This window comes from Nyctibius grandis, chromosome 24 (assembly GCF_013368605.1).
Source record: "Nyctibius grandis isolate bNycGra1 chromosome 24, bNycGra1.pri, whole genome shotgun sequence".
NCBI lineage: Eukaryota > Metazoa > Chordata > Aves > Nyctibiiformes > Nyctibiidae > Nyctibius > Nyctibius grandis.
The window spans coordinates 4,564,173-4,578,304 of NC_090681.1; the positions used below are offsets into that span (position 1 = coordinate 4,564,173).

The window sequence follows — 14,132 nt, forward strand, 5'->3', positions numbered from 1 at the left end:
TCAGTAAATGCACTGGATACAGAAGTCACAGAATCTCAGAATCAATGAGGTTGGAAGAGCCCTCTGGGATCATTGAGTCCAACCATTGCCCTGACACCACCATGTCAACTAGACGAGGGCACTAAGTGCCATGTCCAGTCTTTTCTTAAACACCTCCAGAGATGGTGACTCCACCACCTCCCTGGGCAGCCCCTTCCAATGGCTAATGACCCTTGCTGAGAAGAAATGCTTCCTTATGTCCAACCTGAACCTCCCCTGGTGAGCCTTGCGACCGTGTCCTCTTGTCCTATCGCTGGTTGCCTGGGAGAAGAGGCCGACTCCCACTGCGCTACAACCTCCCTTCAGGTAGTTGTAGACTGCAATAAGGTCACACAGACAAAGGTTTTCAAGCTTTGCAGTGTCCCCCCCGCTGTTGTTGCATGCGTTACTGCAGATGTGATGGATTACAAGAAACCCATGTTTTGCCTTTATGCTTCATGACCTCCTGTTCTCCCTAACGCTCTCTTTTTTTTCCCCCCCTCTCTCTTTTTGGCCTTTTTTTTGTATATTCGTTTTCTTTTTAGAAAATGAGCGGCTTTCCCTCCAGAGAGGATGTGGCTGCAGTGCCAGAGAGGAGCAGTGTTAACGCTGGCTTTGCGCTGGAGGGCTCAAAGCACTCGGTAGCTTTTAGCGAGACCCCAGTGCCACCCGCCTCCGAGCCTTCTCCCAGCCGGGACTTTGCTGCTTCCTCCCTAAGCAGTGAGGAGGAGGAGGAGGAGGCAGCTCCCAGCCTCCCCGCGAGCCAGGAGGACCTGAGCTGTGGAAAGGGGCTTTGTGCGGATGCGGAGAAGGACTCGGAGCTCTCTGAGCTGGAGCCGCCCGCCAGCCCTGCCGCACCTCCGCGGGGAGGAGAGGAGGAGGAGGAGGCAGAGGATGGCGAAGACACGGTTGCCTTTAGAAAGCTAAATGGCGAGTGTCACGACGCGGGTGTTACTAACGGGCTGCCAGCAGTCATTCGCTGCTTCCAGGTAGTGAGCCCCAGCGCCTGCTCCCCCGTACCCCCCGGCTCGCTTTGGAGTGGGAACCCAAACACTGCAGCAAGCAGATGCCACGGACCCAGAGAGGAGCTGTGTTTGCTCGGCTCGGAGCTAACGAGCCATTAATCTCCCGCAGTCAGTGCACACAAGTCCCTCTCAATTTATCTTTGCGTTAAATACAGTTTTTTTGATCAAAGCATCCTGTTGCATCCCCCAAAAGGGAAACATTTAGGCTCCAAAGGCATCTCATTTTAGTTCTTGAAGGTTTTTGCCGTCACCTGCTGTCACCAGAGGCTGAGCCTTAGCGCAGCAGAGCAAATTGGAAGCGCTGTCAAACGGGCTTTTACCCGGTGAACGTGGGCTTTGATGTCCCCTTCCTGCTCCCCACCGTGGGAGATGTTTTTTGCCTGCTTCAGTGTTGACACGAATCGCTTACGGTTATAAATAGGTGTCCGCTTCCCCTGCTAACGATCACGGTGGCATCTCTCAGGTTTGGGGCTGGTGAGCAGAAATTGAGCCCTCTGGGAAAGCACTGGTGGGTCTGAACTAACTTGTATCTTCTTCTGGATCATTATCAGGTGGTGGAACAACTGATTTCTCTTCTCCCCCTGCCCCGTCTCTCTTTTGAGATGTCATGTTTCTGTTTGTTTTATCTGACATTGATTTAATAAAAGTTAAAGACCCAGGATCTGATGAGGATATTTAATAACACAGCATTTCACTTGCAGTCAGGATAAAGCTCCTCAGCTGTGACCAAGTCTTTATTTGCCCAGGGATTGTGTTAATCTTGACATGGTCATCAGTAGATGAGGGTCATCTTTTAGTGGCAGCTGGCAATGAGCTTCTAGTAATTAGAAAGTTAATAATCAGTGGAGACAGTTTCTTTGTGGTATTGTGACACACCGGTTAAAGCCTTAATGCCTCGCTTGGGCTGACCTGAGGGTGGGGAAGGTCTGGAGGATTCCTCTCTCTGTTTAATCCTCACGCATGAGCTCTGCCCGCTGAGCAGCGTGTCATACCAGAGGCTTAAAACCCAAGATTTCCAGGCTGACCTTGGTTCCCACAGTGCTTTTATCAGATCAGTGTCAGAACATTTGCTGGCAGCACGGGTCACGGTGTGGACATGCTCACTGGGTTTTTACAGAGATGTTTTTAACCCTGTCTCATAGCCACCGCTAGTGAAGACACAGACTGTCACCATCTCCGACGTGTCCAGCGCCATCAAAAGTGAAATTCCCACAAAAGAAGTTCCCATTGTCCACACGGAGACCAAGACCATCACCTACGAAGCTGCACAGGTAAGGTGTGTTCTTGATTCATTTTCCAGGGGCTTAATTAAAAGCAAATAAGTGGTTTGTTTCTGAATCCTCCGGATGAGACGGCAGCACCTGCCTTTCTCCAAGCATCTTGAGTCACAGCACAGAAGTTATGGATTATATTTCCAGGTGCAGCTGGTATTTTTAGAGGAACAGTGGTTTTACTATCCCTGAAGAGTAATTATTTTTTCAAGCATGCAAACAGAATTTATCTTCAGCCACTGGTGGCTTTGGGATGTAGATTTGACAACGGATTAACCTGAGTTGGCCTTTTTTCTGCAGGAGATGCCTTGTCTTGCTTTCCCTCTCTCTCCTTGCTGTTTATGCCTCTTCACAACTTGGTTTATAAATGATTTTGAAAACGTTTGTGGATTTTCCTTTAGGTTTCAACCCTGAAACAGGTGTTGAAAACCAAAAATATTGTATAAAACGCAACCAGAGTGGGTATCTCGTGACTGGAAACTAGACATGTTAGTGGAGCAATGCCAACACACAGAGGTATGGTTTCATTGCTGAGGTTACAATTAATCCTTAATCTAAAATAGGTTTTATTTATGTATTTGAGAATTTGCAGGAGGAGAGGGGGCTTTCAGACATGCCTGCACCAGGTAGTGGTCAGCATCGCCCTGTTTCTCAGCAAGTGACTAGATGAATAGAGCAGTTCTGCTCCAGTTACTGCTGTGACCATTTCTAACTGGGAAATTAAAAGGAAAAGTGCGTCTCCGGGGCTGGGAGAAGTCGGATGTGGGTGCATCGGCTTGTGATGTGCTGTGAGATTTCTCCCAGTCTGTGGAAAATGGTCCCACCTTGTGGTAACTCCAGATATCGTCCCACCGCCGTCCTGGGGATGCTGCCCAGCATTGGTTAGTGGTGCACCCTAAGGGAGACACGGCCAGGATGAGTGGGCAAGGATGATTTATTTTAGGTTTTTCAGCAGCCATTGAAAGGTGAAGTCATGCAGGATGGGAACCAAGTAACCAGCTATAAAAGAAGTTGTTCCTAGTTCAGCAGGTATCTGGACTTTGATTGCTTCTGCAGAGTTTAAAGCGAGGGATGTGCAAGGTGTTGTCAGGAGGGAGGAAGGGTAACGAGTACCTTCTGAATCACATTGTGCTCTCTGGCTTTGTGAACCTCCGTGGATCCAGGCAGGTGTAATTCGGGATAGGTGTCTGCTCTGCTCTCCCTTCGTGGTCCAAAGCATGCAGCTTGGCGTGGAGGGGTATGACGGGCCTTGTGTGCCCAGATGTGGGTGTATCCCAGCCCGCCTAGTCTGGAGGTTGTCGTAGGTCCTGCCTGGGTGGTTTTGTGGATCCCGGCGTTTCCAGCCTTAAAGTCCATGGGCTTTGTGCTGAGATTTCAGAGCCCTGCGAAGCCCTTGTGCAGCTCAGCCAGCTGCAGATCAGCTCGCTCCGTCCCGCCGTCCACGATGGAGAGGACCTTCTGTCCTCGGCTTGTGTCCTGCTCTGCTGATGTGGAGACCCCGCGTCTGTCCGCGCTGCCCGCAGGGACTGATGGCCTGTCCTTCCGTCCCACAGACAGATGGTGGCAATGGAGATCTGGACCCTGGCATCCTGCTGACTGCTCAGACCATCACTTCAGAAACCACCAGCAGCACCACCACCACCCAGATCACGAAGGTAACGGCACGGGAACAGGATAAAACAACTAAAACACCACGATAGAGAGATGGGCAGAGCTGAATAAGAGAAAAAAGCTTAAACCCAAGTTCCTTTAAAAAAAAATGTGATTAATACCTGAAACAAAGCCTGAGGGTCCCAGGTTTGAATTCAGACTGTAGACGATGTGTGAAGTGCAGCGCAGTCTGTGGACACAGGCTCTGACTGTCCTGTGGGACAAGGGGAAAGAACCGGGCTGTGAGTTAAAGCTCTTCCCTGGCTCAGTTATAAGAAAATGAATATTTGACAGTTTTTTTCCCTGAGCAGAGGCAGCTTTACCCCGTGATTCTGATACCATAGTACAAGGGCAGGGTTTGGTAACGCTATTTTTGATACTGTCTTTAGATGAGCAGCCCCCGTGCACTCAAATTCCTTTTCGGTTTTAGACTTTTGTTTTTTTTTCCTTTGTCCTAGACTGTAAAAGGTGGCATTTCAGAGACACGGATTGAAAAGAGGATTGTCATCACAGGAGATGCAGATGTAGACCACGACCAGGTAGGAGCTTGGATGTGGTCCAGAAGAGCTGCTCAGAGCTGGCACAGACTAGCCAGGCTGCCTTTACAAAGACAACTTAAGCAGAAAACAACCTAGGGAAATTTTACTGGGGTAGAAATAAAACTTCGAAACTGATTTCAATAATAAATTCCTCTTGGACAGTGCAGAGCTCTATAGCTGAGCCAGCAAAACTCAATTCTGCTCTGAAATCAGTGGTGGCAGCAAAGTTTTGATTCCAGGATTGTTTTGGACAAATGCAATTTAAAAAAAAAAAAAATCCACAAAAATGTGAAATAAAAGTTTTCCCTGATATCTGGATGATCTGCATTAATTTTCTAGTCACTTTGAAGCGTTATTGCTGTCGTCTAGTGCCAGAAGTCATTTCATAGCACTCAGCACCTGCATTAAATCTCATCAGCTTTATATGAAACCGTTCTGATGAGTCAGCCTCATTGGCCTCTAACGTGCGTTGGAAGTGATGGTTTTGTCACTGGAGAATTATACTTTGAATTTAATTTTAGTTGCAGGTATCATGGGGCTGGAGAATATTCATATGACAAGAACTAGTTTATTAATTCCAACAGAAAATGTTTGAGAAGGTGTCTGAAATGTGCTCATCACACTTGCTGGAAGAATAAACAGGATTTGCTTAATTGCTGTCATCCATCTTCTGCCATGGGGCAGTGGAGAGATGTGGTGTATTCTTAGAAAACAACTTTTCCTTTCAGAAATAATCTAATACCCCCAAAAGTCACCAAACTGTGCAGCTGAAGTGGATTCACTTTTCTTTTTCTCTCCCTGGAGTCAGAACCAGTCTCCTGTCCCCCTCAGGACCCCCCTGGCACGCTCTGAAATGTGATTTCTTTCAGGTTTTAGCACAGGCGATAAAAGCAGCGAAGGAGCAGCACCCGGACATGTCGGTGACCAAAGTGGTTGTGCACCAGGAGACGGAGCTCGCGGAGGAGTAGCGAGGCTGTGTAAGTAGGGGACCACGGAGAAGTGGGTGACGGGCGCTGCTGTCCCCCAGGGCAGGGGGCTTGATCTCAGCGTGAGCTTTGGCTAAGTATGGTCAAAGTTTAAGTAAAATTATTCCTGTTAGCTGATGAGTCCAGCTCAGGCTGTTCCTAGTAAATCATTTAAGGCTGAAGAAGCAGTCCCAAATACAGACTGATCCTGCTGGGGAAGCGAACCAGAATTGTCTAAAAGCAGCTCCGTGGCTCCGGGGATGAGGCTGTTCTGCCTTCCCAAACGCCTCCGTCGCACCTGAAGCACGCTGAGCTATAGGTTTCATGTAGGCCCCTGCCTTGATCAGTGCCAGGTAACCCCCTGAGCTGGACACCAAGCTCCTGACTTGGCCTGGAAAGATCCTTTTTCTGCAGTTTTGATGGTTTTGGGAAGAGCTACTCGAGGAATCCAGGAGCTCTGCCCATGTGTCAGCACTGTAAAGCCCGTCCTGCTCCGCGCCCGTGATGGTGGTGTTGCCCAAGTTGGTGCCCTGCTTGTGTCCTGCCTCATCCCAACAAAGCTGGTACGGGCAGAGCTTTGGAAGGTGGAACAAGAACAAATGAGGCGAGAGGAGAGAGACAGTGTGGTTTAACAGACGTTGTGGTTGAGCTTTTTTCACTCTCCAAACCTAAATAAAAACGGCACAGGTTTCCTAAGGGTTCCTGGACTTTCATCTCTTAAAATATGGTCCTTCAGGGATGGGAGCGGGGCAGTGCGTGTGCCCAGAGGTGGCTCTGAGCCTGGAGTCACACCTCCCACTGATGGCAGCTCACCTTCTGATTTTGGTTCAGGGAAGCGGGTTCCTCTTTCTCTGGAAGTTGGTAGCTCTGACTTACCCCGTTTCTCTCTTTGTAGGAGCGTTCCTGCCAGACACAATGCCAGGAAAAAGAAACCCAGCAAAACTACCAAGAAACTACCTGGAGCACAAAGACCTCGGATTTACAAGACTTAACACTCAGAGACGTTCATATCATTTATTAGGAGTTGCGCTTTGACATTTTACTTGGGATTTTTCCAGACTCCACTGGATCCTCTTGGATATAGATTTTTTTTTTTATATATATATATTGTGACAGAAGTATGCCATATTTCTAACTGTACTGAATATTTTTTACAGGTTTTCAATTTTGCATTCCCTCTCACGCATAACCTCTTCAGACACAGACCCAGACACACCTCGCAGGGCTCCAAGGGTCGCTTTTTTAAGTCGTATTCCCTCCGCCTCGTCAGGGATAACGGAGATAAGCCACAGCCGTGCATATTCCGAGCGCGGGATCCGTACACGCCTTCAAAAAGCCATGGGTCCTTCTAGGAGAGTCAGTTTAGAAAAGTCAGACTTCAGTTTTGTGCAGCGTTTCCGATTGCCTCTTGATTTTTGTTGGTTTTTTTCTTTGTAGCTCTAGGGAGCTTGGGACTCCAGCCGCGATCCCTGGGGACGCGGAGCAGAGCTGCTGCCTTCGCTCCGAGTTTCCTCCCCGTTGGGTTTCGGACCCTCGATGTGTGAACACAGTAGGGTTTTGTGGTGTAGCCTGTGCACACATCTGAGTAGCTGACTAGATTTAAGGACTACTGGAAGTTGCTTCAAGTATCTTATACTGTGAATTTTAGAGCTTTAAGAGGACTGTGATAGCACCTCGCCTTCCTCCTGTGTGTCTCTGCCGAGTGCTACCTACTTATTTGTGTTTCCTAGATGCCATTAAATTAAAAAGCCCTTAGAAGTGTGTGTTTAAGGTGTTTGAATGCTGTTAAGGTAGGCTTATGAAGCATTCACAGTAACTAATTTTTTTTTTCACCGTCATAGTTTTTCACTTGTGTTCATGATTTTTAAATTAGGATTTTTTTTTTTTTTTGTAAGTCATGGGTTGTTTTTTTTTCCTTCCCCTCACAGTGCTATTTAAAGGTAAACACGTTAGCCATATACCAGGGCATACATCCTACTATCATTTAATTTAAAATCCTTTTAGACAGGCCTTCCTAGGCCTGTAAGCTGTATTTGGAGAGGCTGAACAAGAAATCTCAGGAAGCATCAGGTGTTGCTGGGTGTGATAGAGCCAAACCCCAGGGAAAGTGCTGCCTCCCCTCTTCCACGCTGGCTTAAAGGTCTGTACTTTGTTCGTCTTGCTGGAATGAAATACCAGGCTTAGTGTCTGCACCTTTAGGCTGAGCTTACAGACCACCGGGACCAGCTCCAGTGTGGTGGGGATGACCAGAAAACACGTTTTCTGGGGTTGGATGCTCTTTCCTCCGCGGCACCGGGGGCTGAGCTCCTGCTGCTGCTTTCTGAGCTTCGTGGAAATGTTTTACTCATGCCCTGGTTTCTTGTTCCAGCAGTTAAATTTATAAAGGAAAAAAAAAAATAGCTTTGTAAAGAGTCTGCCCCGACACTCGTGAACACTTTAGTACACTTTGAGGTTGTGATTTCTTTTATATATATATATATAATCTCTCTAGTGTGGCACATTGGTAGCTGAGGGCAGGGAGCGCTGTGTGCTGCTCCTCAGTCGAGGATGGGAAGAAAATGGCAATAAAAAAAAAAGTTCTCTGCTGTTTTAAATTTGAATAATGTGTTTCAGAAGCCACTGGATTTAGCTCAGGCTGCGATGACTTGCTGTTTACCTGCAAACAGCCTTCGAACTACACCGGGGCTGGTGTAGCTTCTCCGATTCAGGTGCAATTTTAATTAAGCTGTCAGTATTGATTGGAGACTATGCTGAAAACGCTGGAGCTGCTGGATTTTTTTTTTGCTTTCTTTGAGCCTTCCTGGCTGTGGGTCCTTCTCAGCCTCCAGCCTTCCCATGCCCGTAGGTGCTTCTCAGCCTGCTCTGGGTGCGTGGTCCCCTCCCGTGATGATGCTCTGCCTTCCGCTGGGTACCGGGCATCCTCCTCGGGGGGGATTTAGGGAGTCCTGGCCTCCCCAGCTGTAGTGTAGAGATTAAGTCTTCCTATTTTATGTCTGAACAGCCCTTTCCTTCCTTATTCTGTGACGCAGATCCTTTACCAGGTCTCTCAGCTTAGTTGGGTAATGCTTGCCTTAACCGCCCGTCGTGCTGAGCATCCCTCCGGCGAGGACATCCCTGTTGTAGGAATTTACCTTTTTGCTGCTCGGTCCTTCCTTCTCACCCTGGAGCAGCTACCTGAGGAGTAAACGGGCACGCCGAGTAGTCAGTAAGAGGATTTCTGAGCTTTACCAGGCAAAGTCAGCGTGATAGGTTTGTCCATAGCACTTAAAGGCACTTGGGCTGTCGGGAGAATTTAGGGGAACGTGGTGTGAGGCTGAAGCTTGGCCCTCGGTGTTCAGGTGGGGTGTCCTGTGCCCTGAGCACAATAAAACACCCTGAGCAGGGGATTTCTAGGGTGACAAAGCTGCTGGCACAGGAGGTGGTTCCTTTCCAAAAGGACGTGCTCACCATGGCTGTGTGCATCCCTTTTTAAGGGCCCAAAATAACCCTGTTTTATTTTTTATCCCTGGATTTTGGGTGGCTGTTTCCACGTCGTTCATTCTCACACTTCCCCCTTCAAGTTTTTTGCTTCTCCTTGAGTATTTTAAACAAGTTCTCGCCTCCTCTGACCTTTGCCATCACCCCGCTGTCTGACCCCACGGGGGATTGCCAGCCCCGCTGACCCTCTCCAGCCGACACGATCCCGGGAGCTGGCCAGGAGCAGCGGCAGCTTGGGAAGAAGATAAAACCTAAGAGCAGAAGAAGCTTCTTCCATCCTCAGCCGGGGCTGCCCACACCCCTTCCACCTCCAACGGGGTTTTTAAAATCCTTGGCTGTGTTATTTCTAGGGCCAAACCAGCTAAGTAAGGTCTATTTATATGAATGTTCCCAGCTCTTCCCACTCCACAAATTCACCCAGAGACTGTCTTGATTGTATAATATACATTATATGGAAGCTATTTATATATGAATGAATGTTTTTATAGAAAAGGAAGGCAAGGAGCTCATGTTCTCCTCCATTAACGTGGAACGGCAGCTCCGGTTGCCAAATAGCAATCTCTGACCAACACAGATGCGTTAGCAAAGGACTGACCGAGTTCTGGTTTTAATAAACTGTGGTTTGCTGATTTATTATTATTTTTTTTTTTCCTAATTGTACAATGACCTTAAGAGGTGGTAGTGTCCCAGCCTTAGAGATGAAACTTATTAAAAAAAAAATAAATAATTTAGTTGAGAATATGAAGGAGCTTTGTACAATTTTTTTAAGGCAATTGTGAATTGTCTAGGCTAGCCGTTTACACTCTTCTTTATAAAAATAGGAACTTTTAAAAATTGCAAATCTTTATAGATCGACTAGCGACGGGAGCTGTTATTTTGGACTTTCATAGTAAATCATAGTCAATCAAAGGGAAAGTTGCCGTAGCATTTAGACACGTAAGTGGTCGGTATTGCTTCTTGTATTGCATTTTTCAATAAATTTTCAAACAAAACCGTCTCCCTGGCCCTGAAGCCTTTTTTTATTTGCCTTTTCCAACTTAAGCCCGACCCGTTGCCTCCAGTGCTGCCTTCGCCGCGTCGTGCAACCACTCGAGCTCTCCCCAGGCCGGGCTCTGCTGTCGCCACCGGCTGCATTTTCCTGCGCTCTCGGTGGCTTCAGACACTTCAAACCCCTCCCAGTGGGACCAAACCCCCTGCAAAGGGCCAAAAGGGAGCCCCAGAGTCCAAGCTTGCCCTAAAGCATCAACGCTTGATCTAAAACCTCCCGTTGAGGTGAGCTCAGGGGAGCGATTCTGCTCGGCAGCTGCTGCCTGACCCCGAGCCGATGTGATCGAACCAGAGATGGTTGAATTCAGCGCTTTATTTTTTTCGTTCCAGCTCATTTTTTTTTTTTCCTGGCTGCAGCATCTTTAGGAGGGACAGAAATACCAAGCAGAAAGCTGACAGGGCATCTTGGCCGCCAGCCCGACAGAGAACAAAAGCCAGTTGGCCCAGTTAAGGGCAGATGGAGACTGGGAACTGGGTGGGAAGAGCATCCCTGCGGGCAGGGATGGAGCTGGCTGAGGTACAACCCCCCTGTGCCTCAGTTTCCCCAACAGACAGGGAAGGGTTACACGGCCCCATCACCACTCAAATGCTAAAAATCAACATTAATTCAAATTGCTTCAGAGCCCAGACATCGCATCTTACTGACAGCCTGCCTTGGGCCGGGTCTCTTTCAAGCCACTCCAAGTATTAAATCTCAACGTCCTTAAAGCAAAAATTACAAAGGAGCCACAGAAATCGGGCCGGGATAGTTGGGAACCGTCCACCCCGGGAGCTGCTTCGCCCTAACATGTCACAGCAACTTGATTTACTCACACCGACGAGGCCGAGTCACCCGGCACGTTGTTTCCCCGAGCCAGCACGGGCTGTCGCACGCGGCCGGGGCAGCCCCGGGCTCCTCGCCATGTCCAACCCCATTAGGGTCACGCCAAAAAATGTGCCTTAAATAACCCTGTCCCGGGAAGCTGGGGCGTGCGGAGGGCCCGGCTCCTGTAGATAACGCACGGGCACGCTGAGCCACGACCTGCAGGCCCAAAGCCGTCGTGTTGGGGGGAGACAACCAAGAAAGGCTGAATTTCTCTGCTCAGCTGCACTTTGAGGGTGACAGTCACCAGCTCAGCAGCCACTTGGCCAAGCCATCGCCCGCCCCAGCACCTCTGCACCATTTAACATCACGCAGGGAGCAGCACCGAGCTCTGCCTGGCTCCCACACACTGCCCCGCAGCAGGGCTGGGTCCCAGCCCGTCCCCAGCTTGGGGATGGGGCGGGGGGGAGTGTCACCGACCGGGGTGTCCTGGCAGAAACCATCAGCCTTGGAGCCCTGTACCGAGGGACACTGAGCTGATGGCCATCCCCATCCCCCTGAAGGGGCTCCCAGCCTGTCCCCGACACACTGCAGGGACACCGGTGGCACCAGGGACCTCGTCCCTCACAGCCCATCCACCTGAGCCACGATCCTGCACCGGGCAGGACCGTTGCCATCGCAGGTGCCAGGACACCCACAGCACAGGAGACATTTGAACCCCAGCTGAGATGTCCACAGGTAATTCCTCCCCACCCTGTTTCCCCAGAGTACGAGCGCAGGGACAGCAAACACCAGCCACAACCCCTTGCTCTGCCACCGAGCCCCAGGGCCACCAACTGGGAGACCACCACGATTGGAAAGGTTTTTCCTTAAAGCTCCCCCCTTATTAAACCCTCTCTGAGACCAGATGTCCCAAGCCCAGGGTGCCTTTATCCCCCCTCACAGCCGGGGCGAGAGGGGGCTGAGCCCTATTGCTTCCCCTTAGCCCCGTGCCTCAGTTTCCCCGCCCGCTCCCAAACTACAAAGTCTGCCAAGCCTGGAGCCCTGCAGCATTTTGCCTGGCTACAAGCAAGGGAAAATATTAGGCAAACAAACACCATGGCAATCTAGAGAGATGCAAATAAATAAAAAAAAACCCAACAACCCTGTTGTCCCAACACCAACTGAAGGCAGCAGCAGCCTGCAGGCTCCTGGGTGGCCCCGTGCCACCTCCAGCCCCTGGATCCCACAGCGAAGGCAACGGCTCCATCTCAGAGGTCCCATCCTTTGGGAAGGAGCCACAAAAGCCATTTCCCTTCGTCACCCATCCCTGGTCCTTCCTCGGGTCTTCATGCCCAACCCTGACAAGCAGCCATCACGCCGGGAGGAGAAAGTTCCCATTCAAACCCCAGCTCGTTCCAGCCCAGGCTATTTTTAGGTTGTTCCTCTCATTTCGGGGGCTCGGGCAGCCAGTCGTGTTCCTGGCGGGTCAGCGCGGTGCCCCAGGGTCAGGGCCCCGAGGGGAATCGCTGCGGGAGCTGGGCTGAATCCATCGCTCCGAGACGGGAGAGCCCAGCGTGGTTCAGGGTCTGGGATAAACAGGGTTGAAAGCGAGGAATCGCATTTGCAACGGGTCGGGTAGGACACAGCAGGCTCAGCCCTGAGCTCCATAACTGGGGAAACTGAGGCACGGGGGAAAAACGCAAAGCCAGAGGCAGGGAGTGACCTCCTGGTCTGCAGCGGCTGGGTTGGTGGCACTGGCTGCATCCCCACTTTGTCCCATCGCTTCACTCCCACCCCAGCTCCGAGGGCTCGATGCTCCCCCCAGGAGCAGCCCCCAAGTCAGTTTGGGGGAGCAGAGCATCCCCATCGCTGTTCCAGTGCTTGACAACCCTTTCCATGAAGAAATTGTCCCTGATCTCCAATCTAAACCTCCCCTGGCACAACTTGAGGCCATTTCCTCTCGTCCTATCACTTGTTAACTGGGAGAAGAGACCGACCTCCCCCCCCTCGCTACACCCTCCTTTCAGGCAGTTGTAGAGAGCGAGAAGGTCTCCCCTCAGCCTCCTTTTCTCCAGACCAAACACCCCCAGGTCCCTCAGCCGCTCCTCATCACACTTGTGCTCCAGACCCTTCCCCACGTGGGCTCAGCCCCATGTTGCTCAGCCGCTTTCTGTAGCAGGAGAACCGTGCAGAGCCTGGGGTGCCAGTGAGCCTGTGCAGGACACCCCCAAACCCACAAGAGCCAAAAAATAAAGCAAAAAAAACCCCTCAAATCAAGCAAGTACCCCAAACCCACCCCAGCTCCAGCCCTGTCCCAGATCCCTTAGGTGCTGGGAAGCACCAAGACGGGCACCTTTGGCTCTGTGTCAGCTCATTAATGCAGAGAGGCACTTTGCATCACACTTATTTCCTTTTTTTTTAAATAAAGCATCCCAAAGCAGCGCCCTACATCCCTCACCAGGTCACAGGGCTTTATACACCCAGGGTGCACATCCACACCCCATCACCTCCACTTAAGGGTCCTCATCTTCAAACGTGAGGTACAAAACACCACAGTATCACTCAGAGCACATCACACCAGTCCTCATCTCAGCCCTGGCATGGAAAACCCTGACACTTCATCTTCCCAGCACCTCGGGAAGGGGATTTATAGCAGAGAGCACTCGCCCTGAATAACCCACCGACATTTGCCGTACGACAAGCACGCCCCTTTCCTTCATATAGACTTTAAATCTTGGACTTACCAGCCAGGCAGACTCATGGCTGTGGCCTCCCTCACTGCAGGGAGAGGAGGAGGAAGGAGGAGGAAGAGGAAGGGCTACAAAGGAGCCCGAGAGCTGGCAGCTTGGTGGGACCCAACGAGTGGCACCAGGTGTGGGGTGGGAGCAATGATCCCCCAGCTGCGGCCGATCAGGCTGAGCAGGGCTGTAGCCCTTGAGCTCAGGTTTGGGGCTGGAGCCCTTGCAATCAGGATCTGCTGGGGTTTTTTTGGCATGGCTGCTCCATCCCTCCTCTCTCCTTCCCACCCCCTTTTTTTTTTGGTCCCCAGAGAAGCCAGCTCCATCCCTGCCCCAGCTGAGCCGCACAGCCCTTGGCTCTAGGTCTGTGTGGAAACCCTGTTAAAGAGGTGCTCAAAAGACTGTTATTAATGTCCCCCCACAGACCCCCCCAGGGATGGTACGGGCATGGGGGGGCTCTGACAGCCATTGTTGGGGTCTGCCCCCCTCCCCAGGGTGTCTCTCCCACACACAACCCATGACAGTGGTTTTCCCCAACCTGTTTTCCACATTTTGTCCATTTTTGGCCCAAACTACATCTGTCCCACAGCCATGCGCCAGCCTAGAGGTCCCTTGGTG

At 50.6% G+C, this 14,132-nt stretch overlaps 1 protein-coding gene across 19 annotated transcripts in view; it reads left to right on the forward strand.

The window, feature by feature from the left end:
- EPB41 (erythrocyte membrane protein band 4.1) overlaps positions 1-9,942 on the forward strand; it is a 97,739-nt gene extending 87,797 nt beyond the window's left edge. For 18 of the 19 annotated variants that reach the window (XM_068417836.1, XM_068417820.1, XM_068417818.1 and 15 more), the window contains 5 exons: positions 2,186-2,314; positions 3,868-3,969; positions 4,423-4,503; positions 5,373-5,480; positions 6,364-9,942. In XM_068417836.1, the coding sequence (XP_068273937.1) occupies positions 2,186-2,314; positions 3,868-3,969; positions 4,423-4,503; positions 5,373-5,471 (411 nt within the window). In that variant the 3' untranslated portion in view covers positions 5,472-5,480; positions 6,364-9,942. Of the gene's footprint in view, positions 1-563; positions 1,008-2,185; positions 2,315-3,867; positions 3,970-4,422; positions 4,504-5,372; positions 5,481-6,363 lie in introns of all 19 variants that reach the window. The other variant, XM_068417837.1, reaches the window with a different exon arrangement.
- The last annotated feature ends 4,190 nt before the right edge of the window (positions 9,943-14,132 follow it).